Source organism: Carcharodon carcharias, chromosome 19 (assembly GCF_017639515.1).
Source record: "Carcharodon carcharias isolate sCarCar2 chromosome 19, sCarCar2.pri, whole genome shotgun sequence".
NCBI classification, from domain to species: Eukaryota; Metazoa; Chordata; class Chondrichthyes; order Lamniformes; family Lamnidae; genus Carcharodon; species Carcharodon carcharias.
In genome coordinates this window covers 74,340,776-74,357,624 of record NC_054485.1, presented here as the reverse complement: position 1 = coordinate 74,357,624, position 16,849 = coordinate 74,340,776, and the positions used below count along the sequence as shown (strand labels likewise).

The following is a 16,849-nucleotide window of genomic DNA, read 5'->3' as shown; positions in this document are numbered from 1 at the left end:
CAGAACATGAAATGAATCTTGGAAGAGTGTAAGGTGAACATATCACACCGTTATTACATCGAGGAATAATGGGCTGAGGGAACCCAGATTTGTAGACACTCACCCCCACTCCCTCACCATACTCAGGATAGTAGTCCTCCCAGGCAGGAGAGTACTTAAACTGAGTGCAGCTGAGCCAACTGAGTGAAGACTTAGAGTGTGGTGAGAGGGGGAGTTGGGGGGAGAAAGTTTTTATTTCCTTTTTCTTCTTTCTCACCCTATAGGAATTGGTTCTTGCTGGGAAAGGAACTAACTGTTTGGTGAGTATCTGGTAAGTAGGTAAGTTCTATTCCATCCCTAAGGTTTAAAATAGTACTTAATAACGTATATTAAAAAGCGATATAAATAAATGATTAATATAATTAAATAATTATTTAAAACACATTAAGGATGGCAAGACAGGTGATGTGTCAAGGCTGCAGCATGTGGGAGCTCCTGTATAACATTGTGGCCTACAGCAAACACGTCTGCAGTAAGTGTTTTGCAGCTTGACGAAGTTTGGCTCAGTCATTGAGCTGGAGGCTGAGCTGTAGACTCTATGACACATCAGGAAGGGGAATGTTACCTGGATGCTTTATACCAGGAGGCAGTCACACCAGGATAGGGTCTTCTGATTTGGTCAGTGGTCAGGGACAGGAGGATGTGACTGCGAGTGAAGCAGGTAAGGGGACCCAGAGGGCAGGAGTGTCAGCCTCTGCAATTTTCCAATAGATGTGAGGTTTTCTCAGCTTGTTTGGATGAGAGTGGGGGCTGCAGGGTAGATGAGCAAACTGACCATGGCATTGTGGTTTAGAAGCCATTCAAGTGGGGTGAGCCTAAAGGAACGTAGTGGTAGTAGGGAACAGACTAGTAAGGGGGATTAACACTGTTCTCTGTAGCAAAGAGCGAGAGTCCAGACGGCTGTGTTGCCTGCCCGGTGCCAGGGTTCGGGACATCTGCTCAGGGTTGGAGAGGAACTTGCAGTGGGAGGGTGAGGATCCAGTGATCGTGGTCCATGTAGGTACCAACGACATAGGCAGGATGAGGAAGGAGGCTCTGCATAGTCAGTATGACAAGCTAGGCACCAAATTAAGAAACAGAACTTCAAAGGTAATAATTTCTGGATTATTACCTGGGGCATGTAGAAATTGGCACAGGACAAATAAGATCAGAGAAACGAATGCGTGGCTCAAAGACTGGTGTGGGAGAAGTGGGTTCCAATTTGTGTGGTACTGGTACCTGTATTGGGGAAAGTGAGATCTGTACCATTGGGATGGTCTACACCAGAACCATGCAGGGGCTGGCGTCCTCGGAAGCTGCATAACTAGGGAAGTAGAGAGGGTTTTAAACTATTAGTGAGGACAAGGGATCAAATTTGGGAAGATGTGGTAAACCAAAGAGTAGAGACAAGGCAAGAGAAAAAGGTATTAATATGGGATATGATAAACAGACCGTGACAAGAAGGGACAAAGAGTACAAATCCAAGAGTAAATCAACAGATAAGGCTAGATGCTACAAAAATAATAAAACAACAAAACTAAGGGCTCTGTATCTAAACGCATGTAGCAGTTGAAACAAAACAGATGAACTAATAGCGCAAATAGAAATAAATAAGTATGATCTGATAGCCATTACAGAGAAATGACTGCAGGATGACAGAGATTGGGACCTGAATATTGAAAGGTATGTGACATTTAGGAAAGACAGGAAGCTAGGAAAAGGTGGAGGGGTGGCAGCACATTAGACAGGGATGACCTAAGTTCAGGAAAATGGGATATAGAAGCGGATTAGGTTGAGATGAGGAATGATAAAGGCAAGAGGTCACTTGTGGGAGTGGTATACAAGTCACCTAATTGTAACTACACAGTAGGACAGAGTATAAAAGAAGAGATCATGGAAGCCTGTCAGAAAGTTACAGCAATAATCATGTGGGATTTTAATCTACATACAGACTGGAAAAATCAGATGGGCAAGAGTAGCGTAGATGAGGAGTTCATAGAATGTTTTCGGGGTAGTTTCTTAGAACAGCATGTTCTGGAGCCAACCACAGAGCAGGCTATACTAGACCTGGTATTGAGCAACAAGATAGGATTAATTGATAACCTCATAGTGAAGGCACCCCTAGGCAGCAGTGATCATAATATGATTGAATTTTACATTCATTTTGAGGGAGAAACGAGTACGTCAAGACTAGTATTTTAAACTTAAATAAGGGCAATTATGAGGGCATGAAAGCAGAGCTATCTAAAGTGAACTGGCAAATGAGGTTAAGGGATAGGTCAATAGAGTTTCAGTGGCAGACACTGAAAGGGATATTTCAGAATACACAGAATAGATAGATTCCAATGAAGAAGAAAAATTCCAAGGGGAACCCACCGTTCATGGTTAACTGAAAAAGTTAAAGTATCAAACTTAAAGAAAAAGCATATAATTACGTAAAGCAGATGGCAGGTCAGAAGATTGGCCAGAATATAAAGAACAGCAAAGAATGACTAAAATATTAATAAGGAGGGAAAAATTACAGCACAAAAGAAAGCTAGCTCATGATTTAAAGACGGATAGCAAGAGTTTCTATAGATATTTAAATAAGAAAAAATTTAAAGTGAGCGTTGGTCTGATAGAAAGTGCATCTAGGGAATTGATAATGGAAAGTAGGGAGATGGCAGATGAATTGAACAGTATTTTGCTTCGGTCTTCACTATAGAGGACACAAGTAACATCCCTGAAATAGCTGTAAATCAGAAAATGGAAGGCACGGAGGAACTCGGGAAAACTACAATCATCAAGGAGGTCATATTGAACTAATTGTTGAGGCTGCAGGCTGACAAATTCCCAGGTCCAGATGTACTTCACCCTAAGGTCTTGGAAGAGGTGGCGGTGAGATAGTTGATGCATTCATTTTAGTTTTCCAAAATTCCCTAGATTCAGGGAAGGTTCCATTAGATTGAAAAATAACAGATGTAACTCCATTATTCAAAATGGGAGGGAGACAGAAATCAGGAAACTACAGACCAGTGAGCCTAACATCTGTCATAGAGAAAATGTAAAAAGCTGTTATTAAAGATGTTATAGCAGGAAAAATTCAAGGCAATCAGGCAGAGTCAACATGGTTTTGTGAAAGGGAATTCATGTTTAACCAATTTATTGGAGTTCTTTGAAGGAATCATGTGCTGTGGATAAAGGGGAATTGGTGGGTGTACTGTACTTAGATTTCCAGAAGGCATTTGATAAAGTGCCATACCAAAGGTTATTGTGGAAATTAAAAACTCGTGGTGTAGGGGGTAACATATTGACATGGATAGAAGATTGGCTAGCTAACAGGAAGCAGAGTTGGCAGTTGTCTTTTTCTGGTTGGCTGGATGTGAAGAGTGGTGTGCTTAGGGATAAGTGCTTTTTACAATTTATATTAATGGCTTGAATGAAGGGACTGAAGGAATGGTTGCTAAATTTGCTGATGACACAAAGATAGGTAGGAAAGTAAATTGTGACATATGACATAGGTAGGTTAAGTGAGTGGGCAAAGATCTGGCAAATGGAGTATAATGTGGGCAAATATGAAATTATTCATTTTGGCAGGAAGAATGAAAAAAAGTTTATTATCTAAATGGTGAGAGATTGCAGACCTCTGAGATTCAGAGGGATCTGGGTGTCCTAGTGCATGAATTACAAAAGGCTAGTATGCAGATACAGTAAGTAATTAGTAAAATTAACAGAATGTTATCATTTATTGTGAAAGGAATTAATTACAAAAAGTAGGGAGGTTATGCTTCAGTTGTACAGGACAGTGGTGAGACTGCATCTGGAGTATTGTGTACAGTACTGGTCTCCTTAATTAAGGAAAGATGTAAATGCGCTGGAAGCAGTTCAGAGAAGGTTTACTGGGCTAATTCCAGGAATGGGCGGGTTGTCTTATGAGGAAAGATTGGACAGATTAGGCTGGTATCCACTGAGGTGACTTCAATTAAACCTTTAATATCCTGAGGGGTCCTGACAGGGTGGATTTGGAGAGGATATTTCCTTGTGGGAGAATCTAGAATGAAGGATCACGGTTTAAAAATGAGGGATTGCTCATTTAAGACAGAGGTTAGGAGAAACTGTTTTCTCTCAGAGGGTCATGAGTCTTTAGAATGCTCTTCCTCAAAAGGTGGTGGAAGCCGAGTCTTTGAATATTTTAAGGCAGAGCTAAATAGATTCTTGATTAACAAGGGGGTGAAAGATTATCAGGTTTAGGCAGGAATGTAGGGTTGACATAACAATCGTGATCCTATTGAATGGCGGAGCAGGCGCGAAAGGCGAGTGGCTTATTCCTGCTCCTAATTCATACGTACGTTCATATGTACAAACATTACTCATGGTATTAGTCAAACACCTCTCACCTGAAGAGGATCTATCAATAATTCACATCACCAACTAAATCAGGGTCCGATTCCACTCCACACCCACTCCTCAGAGTTGGCTCACTTTGCCAACACACCCACACTCAAAATTTATTCTCAAATCTTTTGGCCCTCCATTCACCACAATGATTCACAGCCATCAACTGTTAGGCAAGGGGATTAAGAATTACAGAACCAAGGCAGGAAGATAGAGTTAACATACAGATCAGCCATGATCTGATTGAATGGTGTAAAAGGTTCAAGAGATTACTCCAGTTCCTACATTCCTTAAATTCCTCTCGAATGCTCTCTCCACTCTCATCTCCAACAACAGTAAGTGTCACCCTCTTCAACCACCAACTGAGCTTCCGATGCCCTCTCCATCACAAAGATCGCCTGTTCCCCACTCTGTAACATTGCCCATTTCTAACAACCCCCACCCCCGCATTAGTCCATCTGCTGTTGAAATCCTCATTCTTGCTGTTGTTGCTTCTAGACTAGACTAGACCATTCCAATGCTTTTCTGTCCAGCTTCCCATCTTCCACCCTCCATAAACTTCAGGTCAGCTAAAACTCTGTGGTCTCCAACATAACTCACACACTTATCACCCTTGTGCTCACTGACCCACATGGTTCCCAGTCCACTGGTGTCTCCAATTTAACATGCAATTAGGAAAGCTCTTGTATTGGTATGTTGGCCTTTATCTCAAGAGGATTTGAGTACAGGAATAGTGAAGTCCTGTCTCAATTGTATAGAACCTTGGTTAGACCGCATCTGGATACTCTGCGCAGTTTTGGTCTCCTTACCTTAGGAAGGATATTGTTACCATAGGGGCAGTGCAACAAAGGTTCACCAGGCTTGTGCCCTATGAAGAGAGATTGGGGGAAACTGGGCCTGTATTCTCTAAAGTTTTGAAGGCTGAGAGGTGATCTCATTAAAGCCTAGAAAATACTCAAAGGGATAGACAGTGTAGATGCAGCTAAGATGTTAGAGAGGCTAGAACCAGTGGACACAATTTCAAAATAAGGGGGAAGCTACTCAGGACCAAGATGAGGAGAAATTTCTTTAATCAGAGAGTTGTGAATCTTTGGAATTCTCTACCCCACAGGCCGTGGAAACTCAAGTCATTGAATATGTTTAAAGTAGAGATTGACAGATTTCTAAATACCAATGATGTGAAGGGATATGGGGATAATGTGGGAAAAAGGCTTTGAAGTGGATGATCAATCATGATCATATTGAGTGGCAGAGTAGGCTCAATGGGCTGAAAAGCCTACTCTTGTTCCTATGTTCCTAAAGTTCTCACATTCAAGAACAAATTGCTCCATGGCCTCACCTCCTCCCTCTCTCTGTCACCTCGAGCCCCATCTCACTCCGAGATCTCTGACTTCCTCCATTTCTGGCCTTTAGTACATACCCCCACCATGACTCCCTTCACCTGACCATTGACAGCCGTATCATCCACGCTCCAAGCTTTAGAATTTCCTCCTTAAACCTCTCTGCATCTTTATCTCTCTCCCCTCCTTAAATCCCACCTCTTTGACCATAATTTTGGTCATCCCCTTCGAATATCTCCTTTTTGTCTCGGTTAATTTTTCTCTGATGACGTCTCTATGAAATACTTTGGGATGTTTGACTACATTAAAGTGCTCTATAAGCTGTTATCCTCTCACATTCCCTTCAATCCTCAAGGTACTGACCTGGAGTACAGACTGTGGACATTGATTGGCCTCTAGTGCTCTGTTCGAATGGCCATTCAGCATGTGTAGACCCAGACAGTGAATGTTGTGAGACAATGGAGACTGTCACAGCCGAGACACATCCTGCCCTCCCCCTAACTTCCCAGCTGGGGTCACTGATGAGGAATGGGATTCCTGGCTGATTCTTCCCCTCCATAGACCAGAGATGCTGAGGCTAACTGAAGTCCCTCCATTACTACCCCAGGAATGGCTCCTCTCTGCGTGCTTGTGCTGGTAGATTAGAAGCAGGAGTCTTTTTAACCACTGAGTATCTGATTGACTTCTTGGTCAGAGTGAGAATCAGTGAGTGACTTGTACCTGGCACTGCACTGTAAGGATGCTGAATTTATACAGGAGTTTCTATGCATATTGATGTCTTCTTCTGGTGATGTTTGGTGATCTGGTCAAAGGTTAAATTGACCTTCTTAAAATGATTGGCCTGATGGTGGGAGAGGTTTGAGACAGACACTGCTGAGAGAGGCAGTGCTTTGGAACGACAGCTCCCCTGTGTGAGCACTGGACGGTAAACAATATAGACATGTCTCAGTGTAACGGAAGCAGGTGACCCGGCTCCAAGTCCGTGTGGAGACATTGGTGTATGGTGAGAGAGGAGGAGTAGGTGAAACAATCCTGTCACACATCACACTGGAAGGGTTTGTCTCCCGTGTGAGTTCTTTGATGTTCCAGTGGTTGACAATTGTATGAAGGCTTCATTACAGAACTCACACCGATAGGGTTTCTCCCCCCATGTAAGTGTGTTGATGAACGAGGAGATACACTGACTGTGAAAGCCTTGTCACACACCTCACACCTGAATGGTTTCTCACCAGTATGGGTCTGCTAGTGCTTTACGATTTAGTGGGGCTGGGTAAAAGTTGTCTTATAAATATCGCACCTGAATGGATTTCCACAGGCCTCCCTCCCACCATGTGAATCCTCTGGTGGCCCAGGAGCAAAGACTTAAGAAAAACTTCATTGCAAATCTCCCTCTTACTCCCCTGTGTGGATCCTCTGAAGGAGCAACAGATTTGATGAGTTGATGATGTCTTCATCACAAACTTCACACCTGAATGGTTTCTCTCATGTGAACACGTTGATGTATCCGGAGGTACCATGATTCTGAGAATGATTTGTCACACACATCACATTTGAATGGTCTCTCCCCAGTGTGGATCCTCTGGTGCTTCACAAGATCGGAGGAACGGGTGAAAGCCTTGTCACAAATCTCACACTGAAATGGTTTCTCTCCTGTGTGAAAACGTTGGTGTCCGCGGAGGTTAGATGAGTCCGAGAATGATTTGTGGCACACGTCGCACTTGAATGGTTTCTCCCCTGTGTGAATGCGGCGATGTACACGGAGGGTCGATGAGTGCGAGAATGATTTGTTACACACCTCACACATGAATGGCTTCTCTCCAGTATGAATGCGTCGGTGTTGCACAAGTGTTGATGACAGTGAGAATGCTTTTTTGCACACCTCACACTTGAATGGTTTGTCTCCTGTGTGAATCATCTGGTGTTTAAGGAGGTTCCAAGACGTCACAAAAGCTTTGTCGCAAATGTCACACTTGAAAGGTTTCGCCCCCGTGTGGACTGTCTGATGGCGTAGGAGGTTCGATGACACTGTGAAGGCTTTAGCACAGACCTCACACGTGAACATTTTCACGCCTGTGTGAATGTGTTGATGTGAGCGGAGGATTGAAGACCGTGAGAATGATCTGTCACACACCTCACATGTGAATGGTTTCTCACCTGTGTGAATCAGTTGGTGTCTGCGGAGTGTTGATAAGTCTGAGAATGATTTTTCGCATGCCTTGCATGTAAACGGTTTCTCCCCAGTGTGAATGCGTTGGTGTACATGAAAGTGAGATGAGCGCGAGAAAGATTTGTCACACACCTCGCACGTGAACGGTTTCTCCCCAGTGTGAAAGCGTTGGTGTTGCACGAGCGTTGAAGACTGTGCAAAGGTTCGGTCACGCACATCACACTTGAATGACTTCCCTTCCATGTGGCTACTCTTCTGATACAGGTGGTACAACAGAAGTACCTTTAGTATTAGGAGATCCTAGGAACCTGTGCAGCCCTCCTCACACTTGAACAGCCTCTCACCTGTAGGAATGAGTCAGTGGTTCATGAGGCTAAATGAATGATTGAAGCTCTCACCACACTTGGAGCCACTCACACTTCTTCCCAGCCTCACCCTGATCGATAACCCACAGCCGAACCTTCAGAAAGGTTGGTTCTGATGGAAGGTTCCACACCACTGACCAGTTTCAGGTCTGATGATATGTCAAAGCTCCCTGATCCAACCGATTTTCAGGTGATGGTTTCACTGACCAACCTTCTCTGTGTTGAACAATGCTGTAAAGGGACTGGATGTCTTCTCACAGTTGTTCAGTTGTTCCTTGGGTAATGGTCAGGATCTATCTGCGGTGTCTATCCTCTCTGTATTCTCTGGTGTAGTACAGTGCAATCCTTCTGTAAAACAGGAAAAGGAAACATGATTTCCTCCAACTCCCTCTCCTCCTTTGCTGAAGAGGCTGACTCCTCAGTTAGAGACTGTTCCACAGTGAGTGCCAGTCTGCTGTTCCCCTGTGTGGGGATCAGATACAAGTCCTTTATTTTTCCTCACTTGACTGTCACACACCCTCTGTTTCCAGCAGGGAACTGGATAGTGACCAGGAGCAGACAATGTGGCTACTTTCTTTCCACCACCCAGCCCCCCATCTTCCCAGGTATCATGAGGACAATGGAAAAGACAGTTGGGTGGAGTGTAAAACAGGTTATCAGTTCACCATGAGCTCGAGTCGCGCTGGCAAGGATCAGTTTTACCCTGAGAGATTGTGTTTAATATAAAAAACACTCAGGAAAATGTTAATTAAATGGAGCTCTTGAAATTTCTCCCCTTGTTTTTCAAAATTATTTGAAGAAAACACACTGGGCTTCCTGCTAGAAGCTAAGGAAAATATTGCTTCAGTGTAGCTGATTGAAGGGTTCTGGTTTATCCTGGGAAATTAGATACACTGCACTCGCTCAGACTGCACATCCCAAATTCAGCTATCAGCCACAGCACTGGGCAAAACTATCAAATCCAAGCGCAGGCTTTTGGGAGAGGCTGAGGCCTTCAGGTAAAATCTTTAAAGAAGGCATTAAAAGTCATTTCAATTAATGTATCTCCAGGTATGGAAGCCGAATTGCTCTAGTGCTGGATTAACAAACCAGAGATTGAGAGTTCAAATCCAACCACAGAAAGTTACATACGTAGAATTACAGTGCAGAAACAGGCCATTCGGCCCAATTGGTCCATGCTGGTGTTTATGCCTCACACAAGCCTCTTCTCACCCCTCTTCATCTCACCCTATCAGCATATCCTTCTGTTCCTTTCTCCCTCATGTGCTTATCCAGTTTCCCCTGAAAGGCATCTCGGCAATTCACTTCAACCACTCCATATTGAGAAGCTGAATTTAACACATTATGAAATTTGCAGAACAGAATTAAACAAACATGAAAACTTTCAGGTTGTCCTAAAAACCCATATATTGTCCTTCAGGGAAGGGAACCTGCTACAACTGCCTGGTCTGGTCTACATGTGACTCCAGTCCTACACAACATGGTTGACTCTGAACTGCCCTCTGAAGCGGCCCAGCAAACAATGATAAACAATCACTACAAAGTCCAATAATTAGAGGAAAATCAGATACATCTGGACAATCTTGGCATTGTGTCAGAATAAGATTAAGGTGATTTCAGCCCAGTGAAATCTGTAAAGTCTCTCTTACCAAGGTCTGAGGACAAGTACTCAAGTGAGGAGAGCTGCCCCACAGACTGGTCAAGTAGCAGTGATACTCAGTGAATCATATCAATCTGGAACCATCCCAGACTCCTCTATCACCATCCCTGGGTATGTCCCTCCCCACTGGGGACGTCCTCAATATTGACTCCATGGAATCTCTTGGCTTCAGGTCAAACAAGTTCAAGGAAAACTATCACTCCCCTCCCAACTGATGAATGAGTACTTCACCATGTTAGTTATCACTAGGTAAGTAGACTAAAGACAAATCCCAAAACTGGATATCCATGAGGTGCAGTGAGCCATCTGCAGCAGCAGAATTGTATTCCATCACAATCTCATAGCCAAGCACATCCCTTATTCAATGATTCTCATCAAACCAGTAGAGAGACATGTCAGGAGCAGCATTGGGTATATTTCAGAGTCCAGGTTTGAACCGAGTGAAGGTTATTATTGAATCTGCATCCACCGCCCTTTCAGACAGTGCATTCCAAATCCTAACCACACGTGTAAAAAAGATTTTCAAGTCACCTCTCTTTCTTTTGCCAATCATCCTTTATCAGTAACACTTAGTTAACGACTCTTCTGCCAATAAAACAGTTTCTTTTTATTTACTCTGTCTAAAACATTCACGATTTAAACATCTAATTTCCTCTTAGCCTTCTCTGCTCTAAGGGAAACAATCCCAGCTTCTCCAGTCTATCCACGTCACTGTAATCCCTCAATCCTGGAACCATTCCAGTAAATCTTTTCTGTACCCTCTCCAAAATTCAGGGAAAGGGTGGTGGGAGGTCTTGGAGGGATTTGAAAAGACAGGAAACATCCAGATCCCAACACACAGATAGAACTGACCATTCACAGTCCACAGGATAATAACCAGCTCCCAACACACACACAGAACTCAACAATAGAAAATCAGTAAGAATCCTCAGACACTCTGCACCTCCCAGATAATTACACCTCACCTTCTCATATTCAGTAATGACCCATCAACAAAACTCAGCCTGTAAATCAGAAGGGAAATGCTTCCAATAAACACTCAATATCCAACACACAGCTCCAGTCAAACAGTTCAGCACAAAGCACCCAGTAAACAGCTCTCTCAGCTGGATCTTCTCACACAGCATAAGGGGCATTTCCACACCTGATTCCCCACAGGATAGTCAGACTGCCTGAACATTAGTGTGGATATTATGTGATGTAATTATTATAAATTCTGTTCCTTCACTCACCATCTCCTCACTTGGTTTTCAGTCCCTACAGGAAGTGAACCAGTTGTGGAAGAGGAAGAGGAGAGAATGGGCAGAGTGGGTGGGCTCGCTGATTGACGTCTCTCACAGCCAATCCAAATATTTCTGGAGTAACATGAGTTTCCTGAAGCTTGGGAAACTGACCGGTGAAATGGAGGCAGCAGATCAGGTGGGGATTTAAACTTGTCATTGTCCCATCTGAATAAAATTTGACTTATTGCAGCTGCTGTCTCAGTTCCCCCGGTAAACGTTTGACAGAGATTTCTAGTGTGGGAATAACATTCTTCATCCTCAGAGCCTTTCAAACTGACAACATCAGTGTGGGATGTGCAACCTCGGGTGTGTTTGACAGCAGATCAGAAGAGGGAAATCCAACAATGTGCAGTGGCGGAATCAGCACATGCACAGTAGAGAAACAGGTGGGAGGGACACAGGTGAGAGGAGCACAGGAGAGAGAAAGTAACAGATGAGAGAGAGAGAGAGAGACTCAGGCAGGTTGGAGAGAGGAGATTGTTCCAATGCTCTGGAATGAACTCTGATTCATGGAGCAATTGCGTGATTTGGTGATTGAGGTGGGGTTCAATGTGTGAGTAAATGCCCCATGAGTTGATATCTGACATCACTGTCCAGGGGTCGCCTCCTGTGTAGGTGCAGCTCCCCTCAGATCCAGTTTCTGAGGCTGAACATCCACCTCGTCCAGTTCTTTGCCAGGGATGTCCCGGTCCATTCACCCCTCCCGGGATGTCACAGTCCATTCACCTATCCCAGGAAGTCCCAGCCCCAGGCTTTTGGTGTCTGAATGCCCACAAACCCTGAGTGTAATTTGAAGAGCTGCCTCAAACAGGTGCAATCGGTAGAAACTCACCACTCTCATTATTCCCATCTGGGGCGTGTTCATTTCTGTGGTTGGTTCCAGCTTCCTGGGCGATGTTTAATAAGCCAGCGTTAATGATCACAAAAGTTCAATTTATGCTTGACATAACTTACATTGAAAAATCCTGATTGTCATTTTTAGCCAGATTACACTGATAAAACCAACACAAAGTTTTGACCACAAATGTGCACTTGTGGATATTGCATATTTGCCAAGGAGTTTTACTGAAATATGATTTTTTTCTAAAAATTGTGTGACCAATTGAAGCAGTTTTATTTAAGGCTGGTACATTGGGATCTGATTGGCTTCATGATCAATGCAGTGTGTAAACATCTACAGGATAATTTCTTCACTCATTTTACAACATGTTTGTGTTTCAATAAATGGTGGGTGGGGTTTGTACAGGGAGCCCAGAGTCTGAGGAATTATTCGTGTGGCCCTGACAACAACTTTAATCCATGTTCATGGAATAATCCATCTGGAGTTGGACTTGAACCCACAACCTTGTTCTCTGAGTCAGAGGGTTGTGTGTTCAAGTCCCACTCCAGGACTTGAGCACAACAAATCATGGCTGACACTCCATTGCAGGACTGAGGGGTGAAGAGATTACAGAGATAGGGAGGGGAGAGGCCATGGAGAGATTTGAAAACAAGCTCAAAATCTCACTAAAACTAACACTGAGCTTTCCTGGGAAGAGTCGGTTATTCCTCAAGTTTTATTCCTGACAGACTGTTAGAACTGTGCCTAAACAATAGAACTTTCATGAGTGAATGAAAGCAGAATGGTTAATCAGCAGTACTGATTGAAGACAGTCCCTTAAGATGTCCATTCCAGATGACACCAGGGACTGGTCACAGCTTCAGGAACCCAGACACAAAGACAACACTGACACCTGCAGCTCTAACTAGTTACCACTTTAAATCAAATCAAACTTTCAGGCTGCCAGTTTGCACGGGAGAAGCATTCTGTACACAACCTTGGGACTTAACCCCTTAGAAACTGAATCTAATACAACAGAAACATTATGAGTTATTGTCAGCTGTGACTTAGTTAGCACTCTTGTCTCAGTCAGAAGGTTGCGGGTCAAGAAACTCGAGCGCTAAGGCTAACATTCCAGTGCAGTACTGAGGGAGTGCTGCACTGTTAGCGGTATCATCTTTCAGATAAGTTAAACCAAGGGCCCATCTGCCCTCTCAGGTGAAAGTAAAAGATGCCATGACATGAAGTTAAGGAAGAGTAGGCGAGTTATCCCTGATGTCCTGGTCAATATGGATCCCACAATCTACGTCACTGAAACAGATTGTTTGATCATTATCACTTGTGTGTGGGAGCTTGCTGTGCACAAATTGGCTGCTACATTTCCTTCATTACAACAGTGACTACACTTCAAAGAGCATTCCATTGGCTGTAAGGTGCTTCAGCACACCTTGTGTCTGTGAAAGTTGATATGTAACTACAAGTCTTTCTTTCTTGGGGAAACATTTTGCTTCCTGTGAACAGAAATTATAAACCCAATTATGGAGAAAGTATACCAGCCCAGAGCGACATTGACCAACATATTGTGTACAGGACTGTAGGCTCCTGATTGTTCCAGTGAACAGGAACACATCATGCTGACAAATCAGTTTGGGTACAGCTAAATAAAGTGAATTTATTGAGAGTTACAAATCTATACAGAAGATTGATAACACAGAAGACAAACAGCAACATAACATTCAACTTACATCAAACTTTGAATCAACCAAAATAACAGAATATTTGAAAATGACTCAAGATCTTTCCCAGAACATAAAATGAATCTTGGAAGAGTGTAAGGTGAACACATCACACTGTTATTACATCACAATATGATGGGCTGTAGAGGCTCACCCAACTCCCTCACCATACTCAGGATAGTAACCTCCCAGACAGGAGAGTACAAACGTTACCCACGGTATTAGTCAAACACCCTTCACCTGAAGATCTCTCTATAATTCACATCAACTAAAGCAGGGTCTGATTCTACCCCATACCCACTCCTGAGAGCTGGCTCACTTTACTAACACACACGCTCACACCAGGGGAAACTCTCAGAAGACTACAGACAGAAGTTTCTTTAAAATCCATGTGCTTTAGTCTGGCTCCCAAATCTGATGGTCAGAAATGGCATCGAACTTTCATGACACAGGATGGTGCTCATTCTCATCATACAAACCCACCAGTAGTTAGAGATCCAATGGTCACGTGGGTCCGTGGACCAATCAGTTTCCTTTCCTGGAAGTCACTCTTCTCTCCCCACAGCTGAGTTGGACAGCACTTTCTAATTCCCAACTATCTGCCCTTTGACCCTGCGTCCACAATGTTTCTGTTGCTGTCAGTCTGGTTTAACCACTCCTTCTTTTTCACCTTCTGCATTCTTGTTCCCGAAATTACCTTTACTCTCTTCCTTCATGGTTACCTCCCAGTTTCTCAAGTCCAAGGGGTAAAGATTTGAGCGTATCTGGCAGACAACTGGTTTAGCCATCCATCGCCAGATCTGATGGACAACATGTTGTCCTACTTTCCTCTGCCAAAACTGCTCATTACTCCAGGACTATCCTGAAGAGAAAAGATAACCCACAACTTCTCCTCCCCAAAACCAACTATGTCCTTGTGGAAGTTATGTTCCAGCTGTACAGAGTTCTGTTTAGATCCTATCCGGAGAACTGTGTTCAGTTCTGGGTACCGCACCTCAGGAAGGATATTTTGACCTTGGAGGGAGTGCAGCGTAGATTCACCAGAATGTTCCTGGGGTTAAAAGGGTTAAATTATGAGGACAGGTTGCACAGACTGTATTCCCTCGGATATAGAAAATGAAGGCGTAATCTAATTGAGGTGTTTAAGATGATTAAATGAGTTGCAAGGGTAGGCAGAGAGAAACTATCCCATCACTAAGATCGCCCATTTCCAACACCCCCACCACCGCATTCGTCCATCTGCTGTTTAAATCCTCATCCATGCTGTTGTTGCTTCTAGATTAGACTAGACTATTCCAATGCTCTCATGTCCAACTTCCCATCTTCCACCCTCCATCAACTTCAGGTCAGCTAAAACTCTGTGGTCTCTATCTTAACTCACACACCTGTCACCCCTAAGCTCGCTGACCTACACTGGTTCCAAATCCGCCAGTGCCTCCAATTTAAAATTCTCATGCTGAAGTACAAATTGCCCCATAGCCTCACTCCCTCCCAATCTCTGTCAGCTCAAGCCCTATTTCCCTCCGAGATCTATGCACTCCTCCAATTATGGCCTTCAGTCCATCCTCCCACCTCCACTCCCTTCACCTAACCATTGACAGCATTGTCCTCCAGGCTCCATGCTAATGAATTCCCTCTTTAAGCCTCACTGCATCTTTACCTCTCTCCTCTCCTTTAGGACCCTCCTTAAATCCCCTCTTTGACTATATTTTTGGTCATCCCCTTCTAACATCTTTATGTCTCGGTGTTAATTTTTCTCTGATGACGTCTCTATGAAACATTTTGGGATGTTTGACTGTATTAAAGCGCTCTATAAATACAAGCTGCTGTCCTCTCACATTCCCTCCAATCCTCAGTACTGACCTGGAGTACAGACTATGGACATTGATTGGCCTCTAGTGCTCTGTTCGAGTGGCCAATCAGCATGTGTACCAAAGACAGTGAATGTTGTAAGACAATGGAGACTGTCACAGCCGAGACACATCCTGCCCTCCCCCTGACTTCCCAGCTGGAGTCACTGATGAGGGGCGGGATTCCTGGCTGATTCTCTCCCTCCATAGACCAGAGATGCTGAGACTAATTGAAGTCCCTCCATTACTACCCCAGGGATGGTTCCTCCCCCGGGTGCTTGTGCTGGTAGATCAGAAGCTGAAGCCTTTCTAACCACTGAGTATCTGCCTTCTCGGTCAGAGTGAGAGTCAGTGAGTGACTTGTACCTGACATTGCACTGAAAGGATGCTGAGTTTATACAGGAGCTTCTATACATATTGATGTCTTCTTTTGGTGATGTTGGGTGATCTGGTCAAAGGTTAAATTGGTCTTCTTGAAACAATTGGACTGATGGTGGGAGAGGTTTGAGACAGACGCTGTTGAGAGGCAGTGCTTTGGAACAACAGCTCCCCTGGGTGAGCAATGGAGGGTAAACAACACGGACAACTCTCAGTGTAAAGGAAGCAGGTGACCTGGCTCCAAGTCCGTGTGGAGATGTCAGTGTATGGTGAGAGAGGAGTAGGTTAAACAATCCTGTCACATGTTACACTGGAAGGGTTTGTCTCCCGTGTGGATTCACTGATATTCCAGGAGGTCTGTCAACTGTGTGAAGACTTATTACAGATCTCACACCGGGCGTCAGAGGAGATACTCTGAAGCATGAAAGTCTTGTCACACACTTCACACCCAAATTGTTTCTCATAAGTGTGAGTCTACTGGTGCTTAGGACATTGGAAATTTGGGTTAAGGTCTTGGTACAAATATTGTGTTTGAAAACTTTTTCTCCTGTGTGAATCCTTTGGTGATGTCAAACACTTCAAAAAATCCTGATCACAAACCTCACTTGAAGGGTTTCTCAAATATGGATTCTCTAGAGCAGGAGTTTTGTTGACCTCAAGAATGATTGATTGTGCACCTCGTTAGTGAATGCATTGGTGCCTGCTGAGGTTCGATAACTGCGAGAATGATTTGTCGCACTGCTCACATGTGAATGGTTTCTCCCCTGTGTGACTGTGTTGGTGTTCAACGAGGGTTGATGACTTCGAGGAGGATTTGTTGCACACCTCACACTTGAAGAACTTCTCGCCTGTGTGAAT

General features: G+C 43.9%; 1 protein-coding gene across 17 annotated transcripts in view; it reads right to left on the bottom strand.

Moving 5' to 3' along the window:
• Positions 1 to 16,849, bottom strand: part of LOC121291784 (zinc finger protein 271-like) — a 50,848-nt gene that overhangs the window by 3,174 nt on the left and 30,825 nt on the right. For 8 of the 17 annotated variants that reach the window (XM_041213335.1, XM_041213338.1, XM_041213336.1 and 5 more), the window contains 2 exons: positions 12,040 to 12,094; positions 5,591 to 8,612 (listed from right to left, as the gene is read on the bottom strand). In XM_041213335.1, coding sequence (XP_041069269.1) covers positions 7,195 to 8,142 — 948 coding nt within the window. In that variant the 5' untranslated portion in view covers positions 8,143 to 8,612; positions 12,040 to 12,094 and the 3' untranslated portion in view covers positions 5,591 to 7,194. Of the gene's footprint in view, positions 1 to 5,590; positions 8,613 to 11,156; positions 11,183 to 12,039; positions 12,095 to 16,849 lie in introns of those variants that run through there. The other 9 variants (XR_005946075.1, XR_005946076.1, XR_005946077.1 and 6 more) reach the window with 6 other exon arrangements.